The sequence below is a fragment of the Battus philenor genome, unplaced genomic scaffold (assembly GCF_028537555.1).
Source record: "Battus philenor isolate CCGP_79_NKW_IND1 unplaced genomic scaffold, ilBatPhil1.0.hap1 SCAF_11, whole genome shotgun sequence".
In the NCBI taxonomy this organism is placed as follows: domain Eukaryota; kingdom Metazoa; phylum Arthropoda; class Insecta; order Lepidoptera; family Papilionidae; genus Battus; species Battus philenor.
The window spans coordinates 9572330-9594546 of NW_027181673.1; the positions used below are offsets into that span (position 1 = coordinate 9572330).

The following is a 22217-nucleotide window of genomic DNA, read 5'->3' on the forward strand; positions in this document are numbered from 1 at the left end:
AATGTCATAGTTTTTAAAAACCAACTTCATGGTTATCACATATATGACTTAGGTCTTATTTTTTGATTCTGTGTGGTCTGGATCTGGGGTAATGTATGCGTCTCTATAGAATTAGAGGCCCATATTTGTGACTTTAAAATGTTTCTGTCTATGAGGTCAGGTCGTGGAGATATATTATGTGTTTCTATCGAAAGTTTTTTTAACTGCTCGAATGTATTCTAATTATTACCGATAGGATTAAATATAATATGAAAAATGTTATACAAGAAGATTTCTCATAATATTTTATAAACCTAATATTCTAATCGAAATTCTTAGTATTTGAAGCAAGTATAAGTATTTTTTATTAGGTCTGTCGTTTTTCCTCTGTATCTGTGTAGAAATATTTGTATATTTCTAGTCTATGGTTGAAAATGGCGCTTATAGGATCATAGGTGCAGTAATCTGACTGCTTCAGATGTTATTCAATTATTTAGTAGGGATTGCAACATTTCAAGATGTGGCACGAAGCAAGAAAGCAGGAACGGTTAATTCGCGGTATGATAGTGGATTATCGCCGAAGAGCAGAGCGTCGAAAGGATTTTTATGAAAAAATTGTAATTGCTTTGATTTCTACGTATTGACTTCATATTTGTTCGTTGTTTTACCCTTTCAATTCTACATTATGTTTCAGAAAGCGGAACCAACTCAGTTTTTACAGCTTCATGGTCGGCCGTGTAAAATACACTTAGATCCAGCGATTGCTGCTGCTGGGGAAGGACCAGCTATAATGTTAGTTTTTATGTATATATTGAAAAAGTCAAAGAACCATTTTTTCAGTAAAAAAGTTTCATAGTAATGAAATTTAGTAACTTACATGTTGTAATATTTTTAACCAATGCAAAGTATTACAGGATGCCATGGCAAGGTGATACTAATAATGTTATCGACCGTTTCGACGCCAGAGCACACTTGGACTACATACCAGAAGTAAAAATTCCAGATATTCCACCTGAAGATCTTCATCAGGAAGAGCGGCAATGCAATTATGAGCGATATAGAATTCTAGCACAAAATGCTTTTCTTGGAATAAGTATGTATACAGTTTGTAAACACCGAAGAACGCTTTTTCACACATTGTTGCTTAAAATCAAAGACGTTAAAATTAATTGAAAAAGTGATAATAATTTTAATGCCAATTATATGGTATTCAGATGTAGATGGCCTGGCCCTCATGGTTTTTGATGATTTAAATTAAAACTACAGGTTATAATAATATATACATAAAGTTTAATGATTATAAAAACTAAGCCTTTATTTTCATTGATAAGTAGAGCTCAGATTGTATTGGTGGAAGATTTTTGTTTATGTATGCCATAAGGATTGTAAATAATAACTGTTTTAATTATTTAATAGTAACCACTTGCTAATTGTTTTTCACTGCAATCCTTTAGGCGGTTTGTATCTAATGACACTTGTAAACTAAGGTCCCACATCAAAGTTGCTTTACATCAATTAACAAATTTAATAGGTTGCTGGGCTATTTGGATTTACCCACAAGCTCTATGATGACTGTATGGACAACCAATTAAAAAGGGGCTTCATAATTATTGCTAAATATAACAAATTGTTTAAAATTTTATGACCACATTGGTACTTAGTCTTGCCATAAATATTGTTATAAAGAAAAGCACGATTTTTTTTTTATACGTAACATTTATTCCTTTCATAGTGAGTTAGTTTAATACATCAATATATAACTATTAAAAATATACAATGTTTATTCGAAGTGGTCTCCATTGGCTGCAATACAGTCTTTTAAACGTTGAGGCCAGTTATCAATAGCAGCACGAACTCTTTCTAGAGGAAAATTCTTCACTGCCAACCGAATGGATCGTTTTAGGGACTCCAAATTATCATGGCGTTTAGAGCAAGCCTTACTCTCTAAAACTGACCATAAATCATAATCCAATGGATTTAGGTCAGGACTTGACGACGGCCAGTTTTCAGTGCTGATAAAGTCCGGAACGTTAGTTTTCAACCAAGATTGGGTGGATCGAGCTCTATGACCCGGTGCCGAGTCTTGTTGAAAGCACCATTCTTTGTTATTGAACATGGTGTTAGTTAAAGGCTTAACTACCGTCTCAAGAATGGTATTTTGATAAACTTGTGCCGACGTTTTAATACCTTTTTCACAAAAATATGGCTCAGTCACCCCTTCATAGCTAACACCCCACCAAACCATCACTGAAGTGGGATAATGCCCACGTTGTACTCTGTTTACTAATTGCGAAGCTTCTTTAGAGCTTCCAGCATAAATACGGTCATTTTGTTTATTAAAACACTGCTCAATTGTAAAAATTTTCTCATCCGTAAACAAAATTTTTTTGTGACCTCCCTTTGCGTACCGCTTAAGTAGTTGTTTGGATTTTACCACCCTATTCTTCTTTAAATTATCAGTTAAGAAGTGACCAGTACGTCTCTTATAGGCTGCAAGTCCTAAGTCATCTTTTAATATACGCGACATGGTTCTAGGAGCTATCTTCATCTCCCGAGATAAAATCTTTTGCTTACGGACAGGATTTCTTCGAATTCTTTCCCTAACTGCTTTAATCACCTTTTTCACACGAACGGTACGTGGACGGCCAGATCTTTTTCTGTCACAAACAGAGGAGGTATCATTGTACCTATCAATAGCCCGGTAAACAAACATTTGACTAATACCAAGCAGGTGGAGGGTTTTAAAAATTGCACTTTTCTCCATACCTACTTTATGTAAGGCAATCACAGCGATTCGGTTCTCTTTATCACCCCACTCCATTTTAATATAACAAAATATTTAACAATATAATGGCGCGAAAATAAGAAAACACATCAAGCAATCATATAAAAATGACAGATTCCAAATTCAAACGTAATATTTTCTTTTTTTGAATAGTAACAGTATTTATGGCCAGACTAAGTATATATATTACCAAAAGTTGCATCTGATATGGATCTTACAAAAAAGAAAGCAGTGACAAAACAATTTAACTACAATTTTATACTTTAAACAATGCTAACTAATTACAATATTGTTTAAGGTGAAGACAAATTTCTACAGCAACTGGCCTTGGAAGAGCAGTTTGGTGTCACAATTGATGAGAAAGAGTTGCAGAAAGAGAAGTTGAGTGAAAAGAAAGGAATGGGTGCTGCTATAGCCTACAATTATAATGATCCTGGAGCACAACCATCTTGCTCTAATGGTAGATTCAACCCTCCTTTTTTTTAAACCTGCTGTGATGCTTAAAGGATGTTATTGGGTACTTATCGGGATAATTCTATAGTGGTGTTTGTGGGTATTCTCATGGCATTTAGTGTTAAATTCCAGGCCCAGAAATAAAAAAGGTGGAAATGAAAGATTCTGATGATGATTCTGATCTTGAAATTATTGATGTGGACTTGAGTATAGATGTAAACAAGATGGAGGCTTCACAGGTGAGTTAATTTTTATATATATGCAAAATTACATAATATATAGGTTGACCATAGGCATTATTTATTTGGTGGATTTCACATACATAATTAAAAGATTTTCTAAGTTTTATAATGAATAACAGTCCAATTAAGGCTAAAAATGTGAAATGAAATTCGAAAATGTTTGTCTAATTTGTTTATTATATTCTAATTTGCTATTATAGAAGCGGTAATAAAATAGTTAATAGATCTTACAACATTTTTTATGGAGTATAGGCACATGAGCTGAATGCAGTGGGTCCACTATTCGGCATGCCAGGATGTGATCTGTTTTCATTTCTGACTGGAGATGCAGATGATGCAGAACATCAGAAACAACTTTTACGAGAGGAAAAAGAGAAGGCCATGTTTTCTGGTAGAAAAAGTAGGAGAGAAAGGCGTGCTCATCGGTTTGTATTAATAATAATGTAATTACAGAAATTTCTCCAACTTACATTATAGATATGTACTTATTAAAAGTTTTATTATTGGAACTTAATTTACGTGGAAAAAATTGTGATTTTGTGATTGACACCTTTAATATTCTAATTTATTAAATTATTAAGAATATATCACAAATAATAGCTGTAATTAATTATGTTTTTGTTTATTTTGAACTGTAAATTGTTTTTTAAGTAAATAGAATTGGGATTAATAAAATTTGATCTTCAATCATTGAATTGTATATTCATATTTTAGGTGATCATATGTAACTTTAGAATAAGTAAAATTTCTTTTCTGTATAGAAGTATTAAATAATTGCTTTCTAAACTTATATTATATATTTTTATGTGAAGTAACGCCATGTAGGTCTGTAGGTCATGTAGGTAACGCCATCTAGGCTTTTTTTTGCAGATCTGGTCCAACTGTTAATGATACAAAGAATATTGGAAATTTAGCAAATTTGTCATCAATGATCCTTGGGCTACTTGCTACACAAAATGCATTTAGCACATCATTTGATTAATTGCTTTAAGTTGTATATCATAATGGTCATTATTTCAGTGTTTGACTGCCAGACATGGGCCTCCCCATTACATTTCCTATAGCAGAGCCTTAGGACCCCAGCGGCAACCTGTTCTGCACACTGCTACTTCTTCCCAATCTATGGGGGTTATGGTTACTTGCTTTCATTTCTAGTCTCCTTATTCCTAATTTGATTTTGTAGGATAATCCCTAGTATAACAATCTTCACGGCTCCTTGAGTGACTCTGAGTTTGTTAATGATGCTTGAAGTTAAACTATATGTCAAGTGCACTTTGATTTAGACCTTTGTCTTTAGGCACTGGAGCATGTTGAATGAGAAAAGTTTTACAAATAATACTACCATATCAAATTAAAACCTTTTTAATGTTGCAGTGACAAGAAACTAGCAACCCGAATAGTAAGTCCTCCTAGCTATGCGGCACCCTCGTGTCGCCAACGCTCACTGTCACGTTCATTAAGCCGCTCAGCGAGTCGGAGCCCTTCACCTGAAAATGAAAATATACAGTTCATTACTTCCTTCGGCGGGGAGGATAATGAAGCGAAATCTTGTAAGTTGAAATACAACTAATTATTTCCATAAAACTTCATTTTGTAGATCTCTATAAAATACTAATATTTTAATATTTAATAAACAGAGAACAGATTTTCAAATTTACATAAATATTTAGCTTTGGTTTATATTGAAGATCAACTTCGGAAAGCTTTATGTTAGTGGGCTAGTGATAGGGATATGTATGCCTGTTTGTGCAAGTGAGATAGCTAACTAAACCTGCTTGTGTCAAATTTTCTCTAAAAACAGTTTCTCTGTTAATTTTAACAGATAGGTTGGAAACTTCTACCGCACCCTCCATACTCTCTAGACCTAGCACCATAAGGCTACTATCTGTTTAGGTCACTGGAGCATTTGTTACGAAATAAAAAATTTAATTTCTTATACAATGTCCAAATGAACCTTGAGTTATATTTTGAGTCACATCCACCTCATTTTTTCAAGAGGAAGATTGAACTTTTGCAGAAACAACGGCAACAAGTCGCAAATGACGGTGATTACATAAACGTTTAAAAAACTAAAATGTCGATTCAAAAATAAATGATTATTTATGGTCTCCCTTATATATATGTGTGTATATATATATATATATATGTATGTATGTATACTCAAATTTATATGGGTTTTCCGATCTCTACAAAATTATAATATATATAGCATATTTGTAAGCAGTAGTTGTGCTGCTACACCAATTTTAAAGTATGAGAAAAAGAATTCCAATGTACCCAATTTAATTAAAAAATTAGATGAATATGCTGAATTTGTAGTTTAATCAATTGTTCCAACTGATCTGCTTTAACCCTTTGCAATCCTTTGTCTCCTCGCGTGGGGACATTGTTATTCTAGCCTACCTCTCTGATGTTCCCTCTGAAGGCACGTTAAAGCTTATTAGTGATTACGGCGCATAAAGTTATTTCTGCACAACTTTTTGAGACGTGCATGTTTACGTGATGTTATCTCTTGATATGGTACAAGATTTCAAATCAAAATATAGTTAAATTATTAAGATATATAAAAGAAAATCTATGGAATATAGATTTGACAACAAACTTCATACTCCCTGTGTGGTACAAAAAAAAGGAATTGCATTGTCTGTTTTGACAGAAAAGCACCTGGTGGCAGACATATTATTGTCAAACGTGTGTAAAACAGCCTGCAATCCATATTGGGGAGTGTTTTAAACTATAGTAATGTACAACAAAATTATAAAAAATAAAATATTGATTATTTTTTGCAAATATATATGTCAACCGATTCATGTAAGCCCAATATCATAAGTATGTGTTACATAGATTCAAAGCTCTAAATAATATGATGGTCTGTAAAAGAACGTTTCTGCCACAAAGGAGCTCGGAGTAGCTGGTAGATACACAACAACGATAATGGTCTGAAGTGCAAAGGGTTAATAATACACAACTTTTATTTTATAGTATTATATTCCTTGTAAGAAATGATATGGGCCAAATTCACTTTACGCTAAGTGTTATTATAATAATTAGGTTATTTAAATATGGTTAAAACTGACAATATATTATATTTAGGGTTTTCCTTGTATTTGTTACATTAAAGGTGATTTTCCTTTTTTCTTTATTTTAACAGCACAATTCCAGAAGATTCTTTACGCAGATAAATTGAAATGTAATTTAAAAAAGACTGAATTATATGCCGAAGTCGCTCGTAAACCGCCAAAGGCTGGGTAAGAACCTAAAATAAATTACTTTGGCTTGTTGACAAAATTCACGCATTATCCATCGCTGTTTTTTATTTCAGTTCATCAACTGAAGATAGACGTTTACAAGGTTCTAGTGGCTTTCGTGCAAGGTCGGAAACAAGGTCATATTCCCATTCTCGCTCGAGGTCAAAATCAAGGTCACGCTCTAGGAGAAAATCCCGAACAAAGTCAAGCTCTCCGTTAGACTCTCCATCAATATCTTCAAGGTCAAGATCAAACAGTCCTTACAGAAGATCCCGATCCAGATCAAGATCCAATTCTTTGAAGAAACGATCGCGCAGTCCTTCGAAGTTTGTACACACTTAATTTTGATTTTAAATTTTTTGTGTGGTGTGTAACAACGGAACATAATGTGAGATGTTTAATTTTTCACAGTAATTCAAACTATAATAATTCGAGTTCGATGTCTTACGAAAGGTAAGCTTGGTGCATTACTAATATGCTTTTGGTATGCGTATTAAAAACTAATAAAGTCCATCTTTGTAACAAAGAATATGTCACTTTAATATTGAAAATTAAATGATATAATCACAAACTCCCGAGTTTTTCCGTGCATTAGGGTATCATCCGAAATTGTTGTTGTTTTAACAATTGATGCATTTGTATAAATGGAATAGAATGGATGAAAATTTGCTTGTTCCGTACATGGGTGCATCAGGCTGCGATTGCGAGCACTAATGTGATATTTGTTTTAAGACAGTTTTTATCGTGAACCCACAGTTCGTGCAAATTCAGTGAATCTAATAACTTCCACTGAGTGATACACAATCATACATTTGTGTGTCTTTTGAGCTGGGCGACGTATCACCCTTCGGTTACAAATTAAAGAGTAGATATCAAGTTAATACTTGGAATATAGTTTGTTTTTAAAGAAACAATGTAATAGGTTGATTAAAAATTCTTTTTTTTTAATATATATATTTAATTCATGTTTTGTCATAAATTATATATAATTATATTTAGTTTAATTATGGATAGATAAATTTAATATTGTTATTCTAAGATACATTACAAATTTTTTTTTAACTTTTTCAGTATTGATAAAAGTAGTCAAAGCAAGCCGACTGTGCCTCGCTACTATGGAAGGCGCAAGGAAGATAAATCCTCCAGTGAACTGTCTGTGGATTCAGACTCCAGTGACGTAGATAATGAGAAAAATAAGTAAGTACTGATTAACATCTTGTATACATTTAAAAATTTTAAGTAAAAATTGATGGCCTAATCAATGCAATGGTTGAGTTAAGTTTGTTTTACGGAATTTGTTTAAGTGTAGGTCAATGTATGCAGTGAAATTATTCTATAGGCAGTTAAATGATTTAGGCTGGGTCAAGAAACAACATAAGGTCATTTCTGGAATAGCTTCTAAAGCAGACTTGGTAGGATTGAAAGGATAAAATTTGATTAGGTAGGGAGATAAACTTTGTTGGTGAAATTGGTTGGTAAAGCATTGCAAAGGAGACTATAAACCTATTATGTTGGTTGTTAGCTCCCTAACACCATATCCGATCCATTTCACCACAATGTGATGGACCTGGCACCTGCTTGGTGAATTCATGGAATCCTTAGAAGTTGTGTATCTTAACTTAAAATATAAATGATATTGTTTTGAAATTTTTTGAATGTGTTTCTGTGCTAACCTTATTAATTCACATCTTTTTTAGGGCAAAACTTTTTATTTATGTAGAATTAAATGAGACTAACCTTTTTTAATTTTTATAAAAAAGTGTATTTTCACGTGTGATTTTTGGTTTTTAGAAATATGTCTATTATTTCTGTGTGCTAATTGTGTAACACGTTACAGTAACTTCATAACTTACATATTCAATGGGTTACTCAATTATAAATGTCAGTCTTGTAATGTTAAAGCCTTTTTTTAACTACATTATCGTATTTAGCGTATATTATGCAGAACTTATTCATTTTTTAAATAATTAGGCAGTGATTTTTTAAAAAAATGTGTTGTAAAACGTGAGTATTTACTTTTATTTTTAATGGTGATAATATTAAAATGTATTTAAAATCTTTAGCCTTTAAGCCTTTAATTCTGTATGAAAAATTATTTTTAACCTTTTGTTATAACTAAACTAAAAATATAGGTGATATTTTACAGTATGTAAATCGTATAAATTTTTAGTGTCGGAGTATTTTTTTTTATATAAAAAAAAATCAAGATTACAATTACGATGAGTACACTACACTGATGACATATTTTATTTACTACCAAATTAATTTTTGTTTATTGTACTAATAGTTTAAAAGAATTAGTTTTATGGATCTTATACATTTTTTCGGTAAAATAAGATGATATCCTTAATAAAATATTTATTGTATAAAAAAAATCATTTTCTTTTAGCAGTAAGAGAAAATAAATCCAAATATCAGTATTTGTACCATTATTTTTTTTTATTTCAGATCAACGGTGGGCATTAAGTCAAACACTAACCAGAATCAAATACGATTGTCTGGATCCAGCACCAAAGTCAGTAAGAATCATTTGTTACTCCATTTGTATGCTTTCTTTTCTTCCCTCTTTTCCCCTCTTTGACCTGTAGTAGTAGGAATTTAAGAAGACATGATATTTGCTAAGGAACATTATTTTTTTATGTACTGACCGTTTGACAACTCATCAATTCTTTACACATTTATACTACTAACTTCATTGCAAGGATTAAATGAATACCTATGAATTTTAAAAAAGATGTTATGGAAATATTGTGTAAACATTGAAATTTATAAGAATGTATACACTCCTTATTTTACAGGGTCCTTCGCGAGAAACGCTTACACTGAAAGAAAAATTAAAGCGGAAAATGCAGGCACAGTTGTCCAAACAGTGTAAGTTATACATTTAGATCTTATTTTAAGAAAAAAAAATCTACTAGCGAATTTATAAATGAAAATGAATTATGAATTTATAAACCAAGTAATGGTTGTGTTGTCGAGAAATTTCGATGTTTGCTTAGTTATTATCGAATTTTGTACGTAGATACATAATACCCACCGGGATTCCGTCATCAAATTAATATTAATACCTTATACACCAACGAGAAATTTTAACCCTCCAGGGAATCCCAAGTATCATAAGTCAGTTGTTAGTTCATTACATATAAACACATATTGAACGTAGTAAATGTGTTAGATGTAACAAATAAAGTCTCACTATGATACATTTTGATACAAAATTAATTGAAAATTTAATATAATAGATCTCTGCCACTTGATAGCACTTGAAAGGTGTGACAAAAAAAAAACACGTGGTAAATGCCGATCTGTTATCGAAATTTATCGATCCAATAATATAATGTGTTCAAAAATAAATCCGTCATAGCTAACACCTAAATATAAGTAAATGTACATTTAATTCTATATATCAGAAGTGCCAGCGGTTTTGTAAATTGATGTGCCAGTGAGAAGGCCACATACCAATCAACTAAAAAAAACGATTAACCTTTTGGGCTCTAAATACTCGCAGTCAAAACTATAGGAATACTTTAAAATCAATTAAAGTATCATGTTTAATACGCATAAGAAGTAGATATAAATATTTTAATTGTGCATTACAAGTTCTTTTAATTATCGATATATAAATCGACAACGTATTTTTTACATAAACGCAAATAAGTGTCCATGTATTTTTTTGTAAAAGATATATCTTTAATTAGAACGTAGTAATTATTGGTAGCCTTACAAGACTGTCGCAGGTTTATCTCGACCTTACAATTTCCCTATTTAATACGGGTTTAATCCGGTGAAATAGTGTTAGTAGGCGCCCTCTGCACCTTACCACGGAAAACTCGTGGAATCTACAAATACCATTTGAGTAGCAATGATAGTATGATAAAAAAATCTAACAAGTAAACGCATATCTGCGCCTATCATTTGCAGAGGCGACTTGCCTAACCCATATTTGCGTTGAAAGTACTAAATGCTAAAATAAAAACAACTGACTAATTTTGTTTAGTGCGCGCCGACAAGCGGGCCGAGGCTGAACGTCAAGAGCGGGAGAATCGGCGGCAGGCGCGACGTGACGAAGAGATGCGTGAGCTGGTCATCAAACTCCGTCGCAAGTCTGTACAAACTAAATTAAAACACAATCCGTTAAAATTGTATGTAGCGGCCCAAGTCGAGGCTCCTCGGGGATCCCTAGAGCTTGTCTTAAAAAATATTTTGGACTAAGCGCTCTCTGCGCCATGCTTCCTCGCACCTGAAAAATCTGCATCAAGTAGCAATGTAAAAAATATTAAACAATAATTTAAAACACAGCTTAGTTTACCGATCAACGCCATCTAGCATAATATTTTAGCAATACATTGGTGTGCTACCAGCCCTAACGCTTTCCAAAGTAGTAGTAATGTAGTAGGTCTCCCCTAGGGGAACTTTACGCCTGGTGACTCCAAGGATTATCTGCCTAATCGTCGAAGGCTGCGTGGATAATCCATTAAAACATCTTTGTATCTGCTCAACCTGAAGCTCAATAATACACCCACAAGCTTAGTTATATAAACTAAGTTAAGGTTAACTGTCTTCAGCGTCATGTCGCTTGCAATCTGCGGAATTTGTAAATGCCAATCAAAAGGGTCGTCAAAAACATTAGGCGTATATTACAGCTTTATGAATTAATCCATTAGAACACCATTTATTTTTCGTTTCGTTGGCAATATATCCTAAAACTATAGACAAGAATCCAAACACAAATGTATAGTGTCATTAATTTTAAATAAAATCCTAGAATAAGAAAGGGTTGCTGTACTGCTTTGTATGTTTTTCTCTTATTTTTTCTTTGTTATGATATCTTTTAATTCTTTTTTATTTCCATTTTTTCTATCCAGTTAGTAATAAACAGTTAAGCGTGGCGATTACAAGAAATCCTTTCAACTGGGTTTATTTATGGGAAACCACGCATAGCAATAGGGCGAAAAGCTTTGACAGTACTGCATAACAAACACAGTCAAGTTTCATGTTTGATTTTAAACTAATACAGTCATTCTTGTTCTCCCCGTGAATGTCATTCAATTTAACTGAATAAATAAGATGGTTTAACCTTTGGGTATTGGGTCATCATGAGGGATATATAAAGAAAGTAGATGTCCACAAAGAATGATGTTACAGTTATAATATATTGATTATTTTTCTTGAAACGAACAGGCAACGCGAAATGAGACATCTGCAGAATCGACGATCCAGTGATGATAATTCAGATAGAAGCCGTAGCGGATCTTCGTCGAGGTATAATTTTAGTAATAGTTGTATATAATTAACAATAAAAAATGAAGTGGTTTTAATGGTAAGTAGTTTTATTGAAAATAAAAATAGTAGGTAATCTTTGACATGTCTATAGATGTCAAAAAAGTTAATAAAGGTTGTTTCGGCTTTTACGGTGGGAACTCAATATAATTTGTGGTAATCGCCACGCTTGGTTATACCAGGCAGGTTAAAAACTGCCATTTTATTTATATTTTGCAATTTTTCATTTGGGTTAATTCCATTCTTAATTTGTGTACAGAACTATGTATAAGATTTTTACAATTAGTTCTTGTGTGCAGATTATCACCATCAGGAGAAAAAAGAAGAGAACATAGAAGCCGGTCAAAATCGACATCACCAAAACCAAAACGTGTTCCTGTTTGGGAAACAAGCATAGAACCACCATCTTATAAATCTAAAATCCAAGAACCCGAAAACTCACATACCAGTAGCTCTAAAAAACGGCATCAGGATAGTACAGAAGGTTATTACAATAGAAATGAAAGAAGATATGAAGAAGAAAAACCTCAAAGTTATTCAAGTAGATATGAAAGAAGTGCAAGGGATCATTTAGGTCGAGGTTTTGAATATAACAGGTATGAACAGCCTTACGAAAATAGGTGGGAACAAGAAAAAACTTACGCTTCTGGAAGGAAAAGGCCCTTTGCATCATCTAGAGGAGGGTTTAGGACCCAAGGCTACAGGAGTTTACAGCAAAGTCATGGTGATGGATCTTCTCATTTGCGATCCCAGGATCAAGATGGTGGAGATAGTGCGAGAAATGATTCTAAACACAAAGTGAAACTGGTTGATTATTAGTTTATATGTAAAGATGAAAATGATGTTGTCTGGCCAGTTTGTATGATAAGAAAACTCTTTTAGAAATAAATGTTGACTAAACATTTTTATTGGTTCATTCTTTTTTCAAGTTTACTACAATAGGTGCATTTCAAGGTTTTTTTCAATAAAACTCTAAGTAAATATCGTTTATCTCTATTTCTTACATAGTAAATTAAGTCATTTTCGTTAATAATAAATTTACAAAGCAATGTAAACAATGCAATGCAAATACAAAATAAATATAAATGAGACAGCCTCGGATAACCTATGTAACAAATAATACGTACATATTTATATTTTATATAATTATATATTTAAATAGTTTTTATTTTGTATTGACGTAACTCTTATTAATTAGTTAATAATAATCAAATAATTCTAAAATATATTATTTTTTAGAAGGTAGTATTTTTTTACTACATCAAAAACTTGAACAGTTCAGTCGCTAAGAGTATCCACGTCGATGTCTTCGTTGTCATCCGTGATGACGTTAGAGTCAGGGTCTTTAATCGCGCCCATAGATCCACCAAGACCTGCGCGACCTTCCTTCGTATGCCGCCATTTCATGCGACGATTTTGGAACCACACTTTCACCTGGAATTATCATAATTTATAGGATTCAAATCAGATCATTTTTAACCCCTTCGCTACAACCGCAGAGTGTCGCTTATAGACTGCATCTGTGTGATGTCCTAAGCGTGTCACTTTTAGACAAAATACGCGTGACGGCCTCTGTTCGAGGGTCAGTTGCTGATATCCATGTGAAGGCCTATGTGTATGAGTCGTTTTTAAATGTCTGTGTATAATACTTGACCAAGAAACAAGCGACACGTTAATTTTTACGCATATTGTACATTAATCATCGAACAACACACTGCCGCAGCGAAAGAGCAATCGTGCCGTGTTTATTAGAGTTCCTATTTCTATACAGTGTTTGCTATAAAAGCTTTAAAGTATTAAACGCGTAGATCATTTTTCTGCATGGTTTAATGATTTTAGGCCTATTTCCAATCACATTCAATAAAGCGATCAATCTAAAATATGTTACATCAATTTATTTATACCAGCCCTTTACTTCTGCACCACTCTAGTTTGACTGATAGCGAATGCTTATAAGGCAATACGCTCGCCAATAATTATTAACAAAAAAAGAGGATAAAATTAATAAGTATGGGTGTAAACATGTATATTTCAAAACGTTTTTACCTGTGCATCGGTGAGTCCTAAAGTGGCTGCTAGTTGTCGCCTGTCAGGTTTTGTGATGTATTTTTGTATTTGAAATCGCCGCTCCAGGCCTTTCCTTTGAAGGTTACTGAAAACTGCTCGTGACCACGAGCGTTTTCTTTTTCCGCTGGATGATACGTCACAGCGGGGAGGTGTTGCCTGTTGTGGTGAGGACGCTCTCGGGATGGGCAATCTGTATACTGAAACCGGAAGGTTTAGAATTACATACTTTTGGTCGAAGGTGCAATTCTTTGAATTGTAGTGCTTTTAAGAGAAACATAAAAAAAAATAAAACATTGACTGTTATGCTTAATACCAGTCGAAAGTTTATTATAGTATGACCTCAAAAACATTGCCAATTTTCCCAGGAGGTATGATATATACACAGCACCAGAAACAAATACAAACTTTGAATACATAAGACGACTTCGTCTAGTTTTCAATCTCTGTGGGCAATATATAGACTTTAACCATATCGAGGTAATGTTTAAAAAGCTCCCATAATCAAATTTAATAAAATGTCAGAACTTATTTGTGGTTAGGGTAAGTACCTTAAGAATGATTTAAATTTTATATTCTTTTAAAGATACAACAAAGTCCTGTCGAGTTATATTCGTCTGTTTTTTAAGATATAGGCATGTACCATCGGAACAGGTGATAGACTTATCTCGACGTCAATTTGAGATATGTAATCAATCCAGAGTTGAATGAAAAAAAGAAATTTTGTATTTGGCTCTCTCGGTCACTCAATAATATTAACCTTCATGCAAAACGCTAAGTTCTAAGCTTCAGTTTCAGGTGGAAGTGCTCAAACCGATGTTACCTGTCTGAGTACTTTAACGGACAAACCATTTCTTAGTTACAAAAAAGCATGTACCAAAGTGGCACCTAAACTTTTTTTTAACATCATCTTGTCAACATATTGTTTTGAGGAGGCTAGTGTAATTCCTGAGTGAGAAATACTATCTTAGGTCTCAAGGTGGGAAGCGTGCCGTTACGCTAATTCGCTATTAATAATTCCACATAACCGGCACCGAGAATTAGCTCATATTTTGTTACATATACTTACTGCTTTACTAAAATTTTATAAAATGTCTAATCAATATAAAGAATTGTGAACTATAGTCCCACGGTAGTCGATGTACCGCGTCACAAGAAAATTCGCATCACAAGACACGGCGTGAATCTATTGCTCATTTGCTGTCAATTAATATATGATAAATCCAATCCAAAAATCAATAGTTTCAGAGATAATTTATTACGTATTGATAATATAGTAAGACCGATCAACATGGCGATCATTGCGTGACGCGAGAGTTAGTCTATCAGCTGATATGAACGAATGAATTAATTTAGTAAGAAAAAGCGACTAAAAATTTAGATTTAGTAACCGAAATTATAAAAACGCTTTTAGAATATAGATTGATTTTAATTTAGATTAGTCTTAAAACTAATTAATGTTTAGTATCTGTCTCTGCAGAATTTGCATTGCCAGAATTTATTGGCGTATCGCAACCCAACAGCGTTTCAGAGTGATCACTATATGCAAGTGTTATCATTTAATATCTTATAAATTCTCTGCCATTTCGTTCGCTATCGTTTATTTCTGCGGTTCTATTCGTTGCTAGTAAAGTAAATTCGGCGATAAAACCCTTGAAGTCATGTTAAGAGATTTCGATTCAAATTTATCTGGTTATTTTTAATTTACAAAATTATAGACTATATTTGAATGATAATAAATAATATATTAATAAATAAACTTGAAGAACTCGCAAGGATGCATAAAAGAAGCCATCTCACTCCCACAAACGGGTCAGTTGTCCGTAAATACTTACATCTAATAAACTAATTGTTTCGTAAAAGATGACGTAATAAATGTTTTAATGTTAGGGTGTGGGTCAATTCGATAATAGTGCCTCTGATGTAACGGCACAGGCAGAGGTTCTCGAAGGAGCACTCGGGATGAGTTACATAAAAAGGTTTAGGTTAGACAAGCTCGCAGGTTATGGATTCTGCGAGCTTGTCAAACTTAAACCTTAATAGAGCAAATAACGCAGAAATGCCGACCCAGACAAAAAAAATGGTGTGGTAATTCCGCAATTTGATTAAGCTACTTCAAAAGTACTTATTAATTGAAAGGAATAATAATTTTCATGTGAATTGGAAACTACCCTTAATGCGATTAATTTATAAAATAACTTTTAACCAAGACAATATTGGTTCATTATGGCATTAAAGGTTTTTATTCCAAATCCACAGTTAAGTCAGGTAATGATGACAACGAATTCCTTCGAGTTGCTTGAAGTGCATTTCACATTTCATAATTTAAAAATTCTATGTAATGTTTTTTGATCCTATATATCGTCATTTTAGTTATATTATTTTGACCAGAGACCGTCGGTAACAATGCAGCGCATGCAGTATTTCTGTTCCAGAATTAAGGGTGCCAGGTTAAGTGATCTCTCCAGACGTAAGATAACGTTGCGTTTGATTTCCCAGTGCAAAAACTGGGTATCATGATCACAACGTTTTTGGTGCAGCCAGTCTTTTCCTCACATCATTTACTTCTGTCGAATATGATTAGAATATGTGCCATATACAACAAAGTATAATCTCTATGACTTTATTTCCTTCAGACAGCAGTTATCGGTTAACGGATCGATTCTGATAAATATATAAATATCTAGTTTAAAATCATGAGCGATCAAAGTGGGAAGGAGAGAAATTTGACAAATTTATTGTCTTCTGTTCCAGTTTTGCACGTTTTTCAAACAAAAATCGAAAATCTTTTGAACTTTGTTATTTGTTGTTCTATGCGTTGTTAGTTTGCTTTGATTATAAGATCCCTTGTTCTTGGCTTTGTATATCAGTTCAAGATCAGAAGACGTACTTCTGAAGAATTCAATTTTTTTACCCAAATTGATATAAACATTACCAGCGCCGGCATTCTCAATAACGGAATAATGAAGATTGTGAAAACTTGAGGTTAACGAAACGTTTGAATAATGGTAACTCTAATGTAAATGGTATAATTCATCACTGGATGAACGTCCTGCTTTTTGAATTTTAAGATACAACACATACAAATGAGCCGGCATAGTTATCATCGAATCTATCAGAAAACATGGAGAATGTAATGAGCGAAATACGTAAGTTGAGATATTTTCTGTAGTCTCTTTAGGATCTATATCTAAGCACACTAGTCAAACTTGTCTAGACCAAGCATACACGGGATTTAAAAAATTTGTAGTAAAAATAGTTTAAAATAACCATGTTATTTTTTTGATAATATGCTTATGTATATAATAAAAATCTAAAATTGGTATGACATTTAGTGCTATTATTTATAATATACTAGTTAGCTATCAAGCTGCCTGCTTAGCTAATGTAATTGACGCCTAATTAACCTACTTTGCGGACTGAATTTCGTAAATTCTGTTGAAAGGAATATTGCTACTATAAAGAATTTCATCCCTCTAAGCGTTCCAGAGATATCATGATGCATCAGAACGTAAGCGTAAATCTCTTATATAGAGTAAAGAAAAAGACAACCCGAAACAACAAGTTTAGAAAATTAGGATATTTTAATATTTATGAACGTAATAAATTTCGATAGAAAATTTAGATTATTTATATACTGGTGTTAGATTTACGTAAAATATTGTTGCCTTCATTTAAATGCAAAAATATAACAGATATTTTATTGAACGCATTTGATAAGCGCGATAAATTAACCCTAATCTGCCACAAGTTTTACTGCTGAATTTAGACTACTGAGATCACAATTAGCGATAAAAGCAACAAATGTATATAAATAAAATTACTTTCCCTTATGTCTCTAACCAACGACCCCCAAATTTCGGTGATTTTTTTCGATATTTGTCAACTATTGTTTCTAATAAAATTAATGCTGTTAGCTCTAAGGGTTTTACAGCTTCATGAGTTCACGGAACAGAAGGGTCCGTAAACCATACTAAATTTAAAATAAGTCATCATAGTTCGACAAAGATGAATATGAACTATGAACGAATGTTGAAAATGAACAAATTTAGTTCGCGGTTCGCATTCAAACTTTTGCAGTCGATCTAGATAAAAAAGACATTAGGATGTAAATAAAATTCAATGTGGTACACATGAAACATTACTATGAAAATATAATTAGATTGATGCTAAATTTTTGCAATGTAAAGAGTAGAAAGCTTAGTTATTTAGGTAATCCTTGTTTAAGAAAAGGATACAAATTGTATGAATAAAGTGTCAGTTGGAAATACATGTTATTATTTTTTTCTATTGGACTGCGACAAGCTAAACAACCTTTGCCAGTACGAAGTATACATTTATGTACGTATACATATAAGAATTTCCACCTATTTCGGGAACTATACGGTTTAGAGATTTGGAAGATCGCAAAGTGTTTAAGAGAGCGCTCATTATAATATTGGATATTTTTAAACTATGCAGCGTTTATAAACATGAAATTTGGCAAAAATATTTTTTAGGCATGACAATCACCAAGAATGGATGTTATGAAATTATCCCTTCCAATGGCACTGCGGGCCACGCCGAGTTTGTATCATAATTCAGAAATATTGTTTACTCATTATCGCTTACTGGATATGGTTTGGATATACACAATTATTACTTTAATTTTATGGTTATTTAAATTATGACATTAATTTTATGGTTATTTAAATTATTCATTAAATATTTAATCGATTGGTGTTGTCATCAGTAACTTAGATATTTCGAATATACCATGTGCTTTTAGAGGCTTTATTATTTTAAATTTGAAGCGTACGACTTAGGACTTTTACGTACACAATTTATGAAAATTAATATTTTGGCAACACTTTGTCCATAATGCTGTTTGGCTATTAACATTTAAACTTGTCTCTAAATTTCATAAAATAAGTAACCCTTGTGGGCAACTGTATACAGACGGTCGCTGGGACCTTAAATTTCTGTTAGACCTTAAGGCGCCCGCGGCGATCTCCGTCTACCAACAAAGTTTTTTTAACGTTTATGGGCAAAGAATTTGACCTCTGTCTCATCTGGTGCTAAGCGATGACGAGATCTACAATGGTAGTATATGTTTGCCAGAAGAAACCTATTCACTTTGTCTTGCATCTTATTGAAAATGTATAGGGGGAGACTGTCTTTAGGTGTTAACGTCCTACAGCAAAAACGACATTGTTGATTGAAAAACAGTAATAAATTCTTTTATAAAGGAAGGTTTTTTAAATGATAATAAAACTTGGAAATGAATTGTACTACTACTTTATCAAGGATATTATGAAAGTGGCCACAAAAAATCCTATCTTAGTTTGTTGTCGGCACATTCTAGATCACGGCGCGCTTACAATTCCCGTTGTTTAAAGTTTAGGATCCATTATTAGGCAACTTAACCTGATTCTGGCTAAGTTTGGCTCTTCTGACATCCGTCTCATGACGAACACAAGTGATCAGTGTAAACTACCTATGCGACTTAGATTGCTTAAGCGGGCGCAGAAGGTCCCAAAATTGGTATTCATAAAAAAAACCTTAGCTCAAACTGTTGGTAATATTTAATTAAAGTAATATGCATAAAAAATAAGCATGTGCTCGATTTGAAAAAATTATAATTATTAACTTAAATTTCTTAAATCCGGCATACATTACTCGAACTAGATCAATATAATTTCAACAATAGGGCTATCTATTATATCCACTGAATATCTCCTTTGTAGACTTCCAATAGGACCAGTAGGAAATTGCAAACATCCACCGTCTGCTGACGATTCGAACGAAATTGAGAATTCACATTATAACTGTTCTGGATTCTTGGTATTTTGGTTTATTTCATCTTACTGTAAGCAAATTATAATGTTTAAAATATTGTTAAACATATTTTACTCCATATCAAATATACGGTATTTTTAAGTTATGTCTCATGTGAAGTTTTGGTTTTTAGCCTTGCGGCTTTTACAGCTTCATCGGAAACGAGTTCACGGAACAGAGGGGTCCTACACCTTGGTTTGAAGAGCGCTGTTTAAAAGCTAATTTACACTTTATCATAGTGAAATTGGCCGTCATCTAATCCTGATTTTAATTCGATAGTTTATGGTCAGTTTTATAGAATATCAATCCTCAACATTGGTAGTGAATAAATATCCAAAGAAGAGAGTGTTTCTCTATTGATAACTGGCTTCAACTTTTAATGAACTGTATTAACCCAATGGAGATTATATTTAATGAGCTTCATATATTTTTAAAGGTTATTAAATTATTGTATAAACTAATATACATTATAATAGTCCTATTCAATAGAAAAAAGGAGATTTTTCATGAATATTTATAGCTATACTACAAGCATTTTTATTTTTTTATTTTTTAAGAGAAGGCTACCTACCAGTCGTAGGCCTTAGAGCTGGATGTAAATGGGCATAGGGAACAGAGAGAGGGAGTTGAAGAAGAGGAGGTTCATCTCTGCAGCAGCGGTACAGAGCGGCAACGCAGCCTGCACACGGAGGCTCTTGAGACCGCGGGATTTCCGCCACCGGCGTACTAGCACTCCCCGTCTCGCTATTTCCTAAAATACTATCCACACTAAACTTAAGTTTATTAGTGTTTACATCACTGTTGATAGACGTCATCGCATTACAACACAAAATCCGTGCACACTCGTGAAGGGTATCTGCAACACTAACAACATTGGGGTTATTTTATCGGCGCAAGCGCAAGCAAAAGGCGTGCCGTGTTCTTGCGAGCTTCCTGATTGGTTCCCCACAGTTGGGCGTTGCAAGAAACAGTGATGGAGTGAACGTTTGACGAACACTAACTGATGATACACGCCGAGCTGCGGTTTGTTTACAATAAACTGCCTCTTTAATGTGTTTTATATTACTTCACAAGTTCTATTCAATTTTACGAGTATTACTGCGTTGCTTACGTCACTTCGTAGTTTTGAATACTGGAGTTATGTATTTTAAATTAGTAGAGGAATATTATTAGACAATCTGTGGAAATAAGATCGATTATAACTAGGGGTACGGAATTTTCGTATTTACGAAATAGATGCGAATAAATGCGAAATTTTAACATAAATGCGAATAAATGCGAAATGTATGATAATGTTCGTATGATGGATTGTTAATTATTATCGTATCTCCCGAGCTGCGACTCGCGCCTATTGAACTTGAGCGAAGTTCGTTTCGGACGAAACAGTCGATGCGACTTTTTGGACACGAACTGACTCGACAGGACGAAAGCTTTTCGAAAATTCCTTCTTTCCAAGAAATTCCTCCTAATTGATGGGTATGCGCAATTCTTTCTTCTAACTTTCATAGGTTATTCATCGGTCCGTCATTTTAACCCTTTGATTGCGGAATTATTTTTTCAAAAACGAACGCCAGGGAATGAATTTTTACAACAAATTTCAGAAACTTTTAATGCTAAATAAATATTTATATTATACCATTTAACAAAAATACTATTTTGCTTTCGTCTTCTGTTTAAATAAATGCATACTTTAAAAAAAATATACTTTTTTAATGCACAAATCAATTTAAAATGACAATAAATTAACTAAACTTGTATTAAATCTTGATCTCGGATCCAAGTAAAAATATTTTATAAAAAAAACATTAATTTTAAAAAAATTTTATGAAACATAATTAAAAATGTTTGATAGAAAAAAGTCAAATAATTTAAATATCGTGGTAAAAATTATTTATTTTTTTCCTTTGTTGTTCCTTTATAGTCATTAAAGAATCTCTTTTTACTGACATTTATTAATTATTTTAATAAAAACGCGTTTCTATTGATTTTATGCCATTATACTCATTTAAACAAATAATTTGAATGTTTTTATTTCATTTTATAATGCTTTTAGTGTTTCCTAGCATTTAAACATTTTTTCTTCCAAACGCATATAAGCGTTCATCGCAGTCAAAGGGTTAAATGAAAACCCCAATGTAAAGGACATATTGTTGGCTGTCAAATGCAACTATAAGTCTTTTGCTGAAGCAGCATTACAGAGTATTGGAGAGTGGAGTTTTGGAGTCCAACCAACAGCGTGGACGCTGAACGCTTCTTCAGCATATACAATGTCGTCGTAACAGACCGGAGAACGGCGCATAAGGAGTCGAGTGTTGAAATTACTACAATGTTATCTTTTAATTAATTAAA

At 33.0% G+C, this 22217-nt stretch overlaps 2 protein-coding genes across 4 annotated transcripts; one reads left to right on the forward strand and one right to left on the reverse strand.

Moving 5' to 3' along the window:
• The first annotated feature begins 418 nt into the window (after positions 1-418).
• LOC137929616 (CLK4-associating serine/arginine rich protein) lies at positions 419-12891 on the forward strand. Of its 3 annotated transcripts, XM_068772656.1 has the most exons (16): positions 419-596; positions 674-771; positions 894-1072; positions 3063-3224; positions 3350-3456; positions 3712-3884; positions 4834-5009; positions 6611-6707; positions 6782-7033; positions 7119-7160; positions 7779-7904; positions 9156-9222; positions 9506-9578; positions 10705-10810; positions 11889-11969; positions 12287-12891. In XM_068772656.1, the coding sequence occupies exons 1-16, from the start codon at positions 498-500 to the stop codon at positions 12804-12806; spliced, it is 2358 nt and encodes a 785-aa protein (XP_068628757.1). In that variant the 5' UTR covers positions 419-497; the 3' UTR covers positions 12807-12891. The 3 variants fall into 3 exon arrangements, with proteins under 3 accessions (XP_068628757.1, XP_068628774.1, XP_068628766.1); XM_068772673.1 differs by lacking the exon at positions 11889-11969; XM_068772665.1 differs by lacking the exon at positions 7119-7160.
• Positions 12892-13086: 195 nt separating this feature from the next.
• On the reverse strand, positions 13087-20711 carry LOC137929638 (homeobox protein DBX1-B-like). The gene is made up of 3 exons (XM_068772685.1): positions 20440-20711; positions 14034-14251; positions 13087-13421 (listed from the first exon to the last, which is right to left on the reverse strand). The coding sequence occupies exons 1-3, from the start codon at positions 20681-20683 to the stop codon at positions 13266-13268; spliced, it is 618 nt and encodes a 205-aa protein (XP_068628786.1). The 5' UTR covers positions 20684-20711; the 3' UTR covers positions 13087-13265.
• Positions 20712-22217: the final 1506 nt, after the last annotated feature.

Coding starts and splice junctions, on each gene's coding strand:
- LOC137929616 (XM_068772656.1), top strand. CDS start 498: ATGTGGCACGAAGCAAGAAAGCAGGAACGGTTAATTCGCGGTATGATA. Junction 772..893: donor GGGGAAGGACCAGCTATAAT/GTTAGTTTTTAT, acceptor AAAGTATTACAG/GATGCCATGGCAAGGTGATA. Junction 5,010..6,610: donor GGATAATGAAGCGAAATCTT/GTAAGTTGAAAT, acceptor TTATTTTAACAG/CACAATTCCAGAAGATTCTT.
- LOC137929638 (XM_068772685.1), bottom strand. CDS start 20,683: ATGACGTCTATCAACAGTGATGTAAACACTAATAAACTTAAGTTTAGT. Junction 14,252..20,439: donor AGCTCTAAGGCCTACGACTG/GTAGGTAGCCTT, acceptor TTCCGGTTTCAG/TATACAGATTGCCCATCCCG. Junction 13,422..14,033: donor TAGGACTCACCGATGCACAG/GTAAAAACGTTT, acceptor TGATAATTCCAG/GTGAAAGTGTGGTTCCAAAA.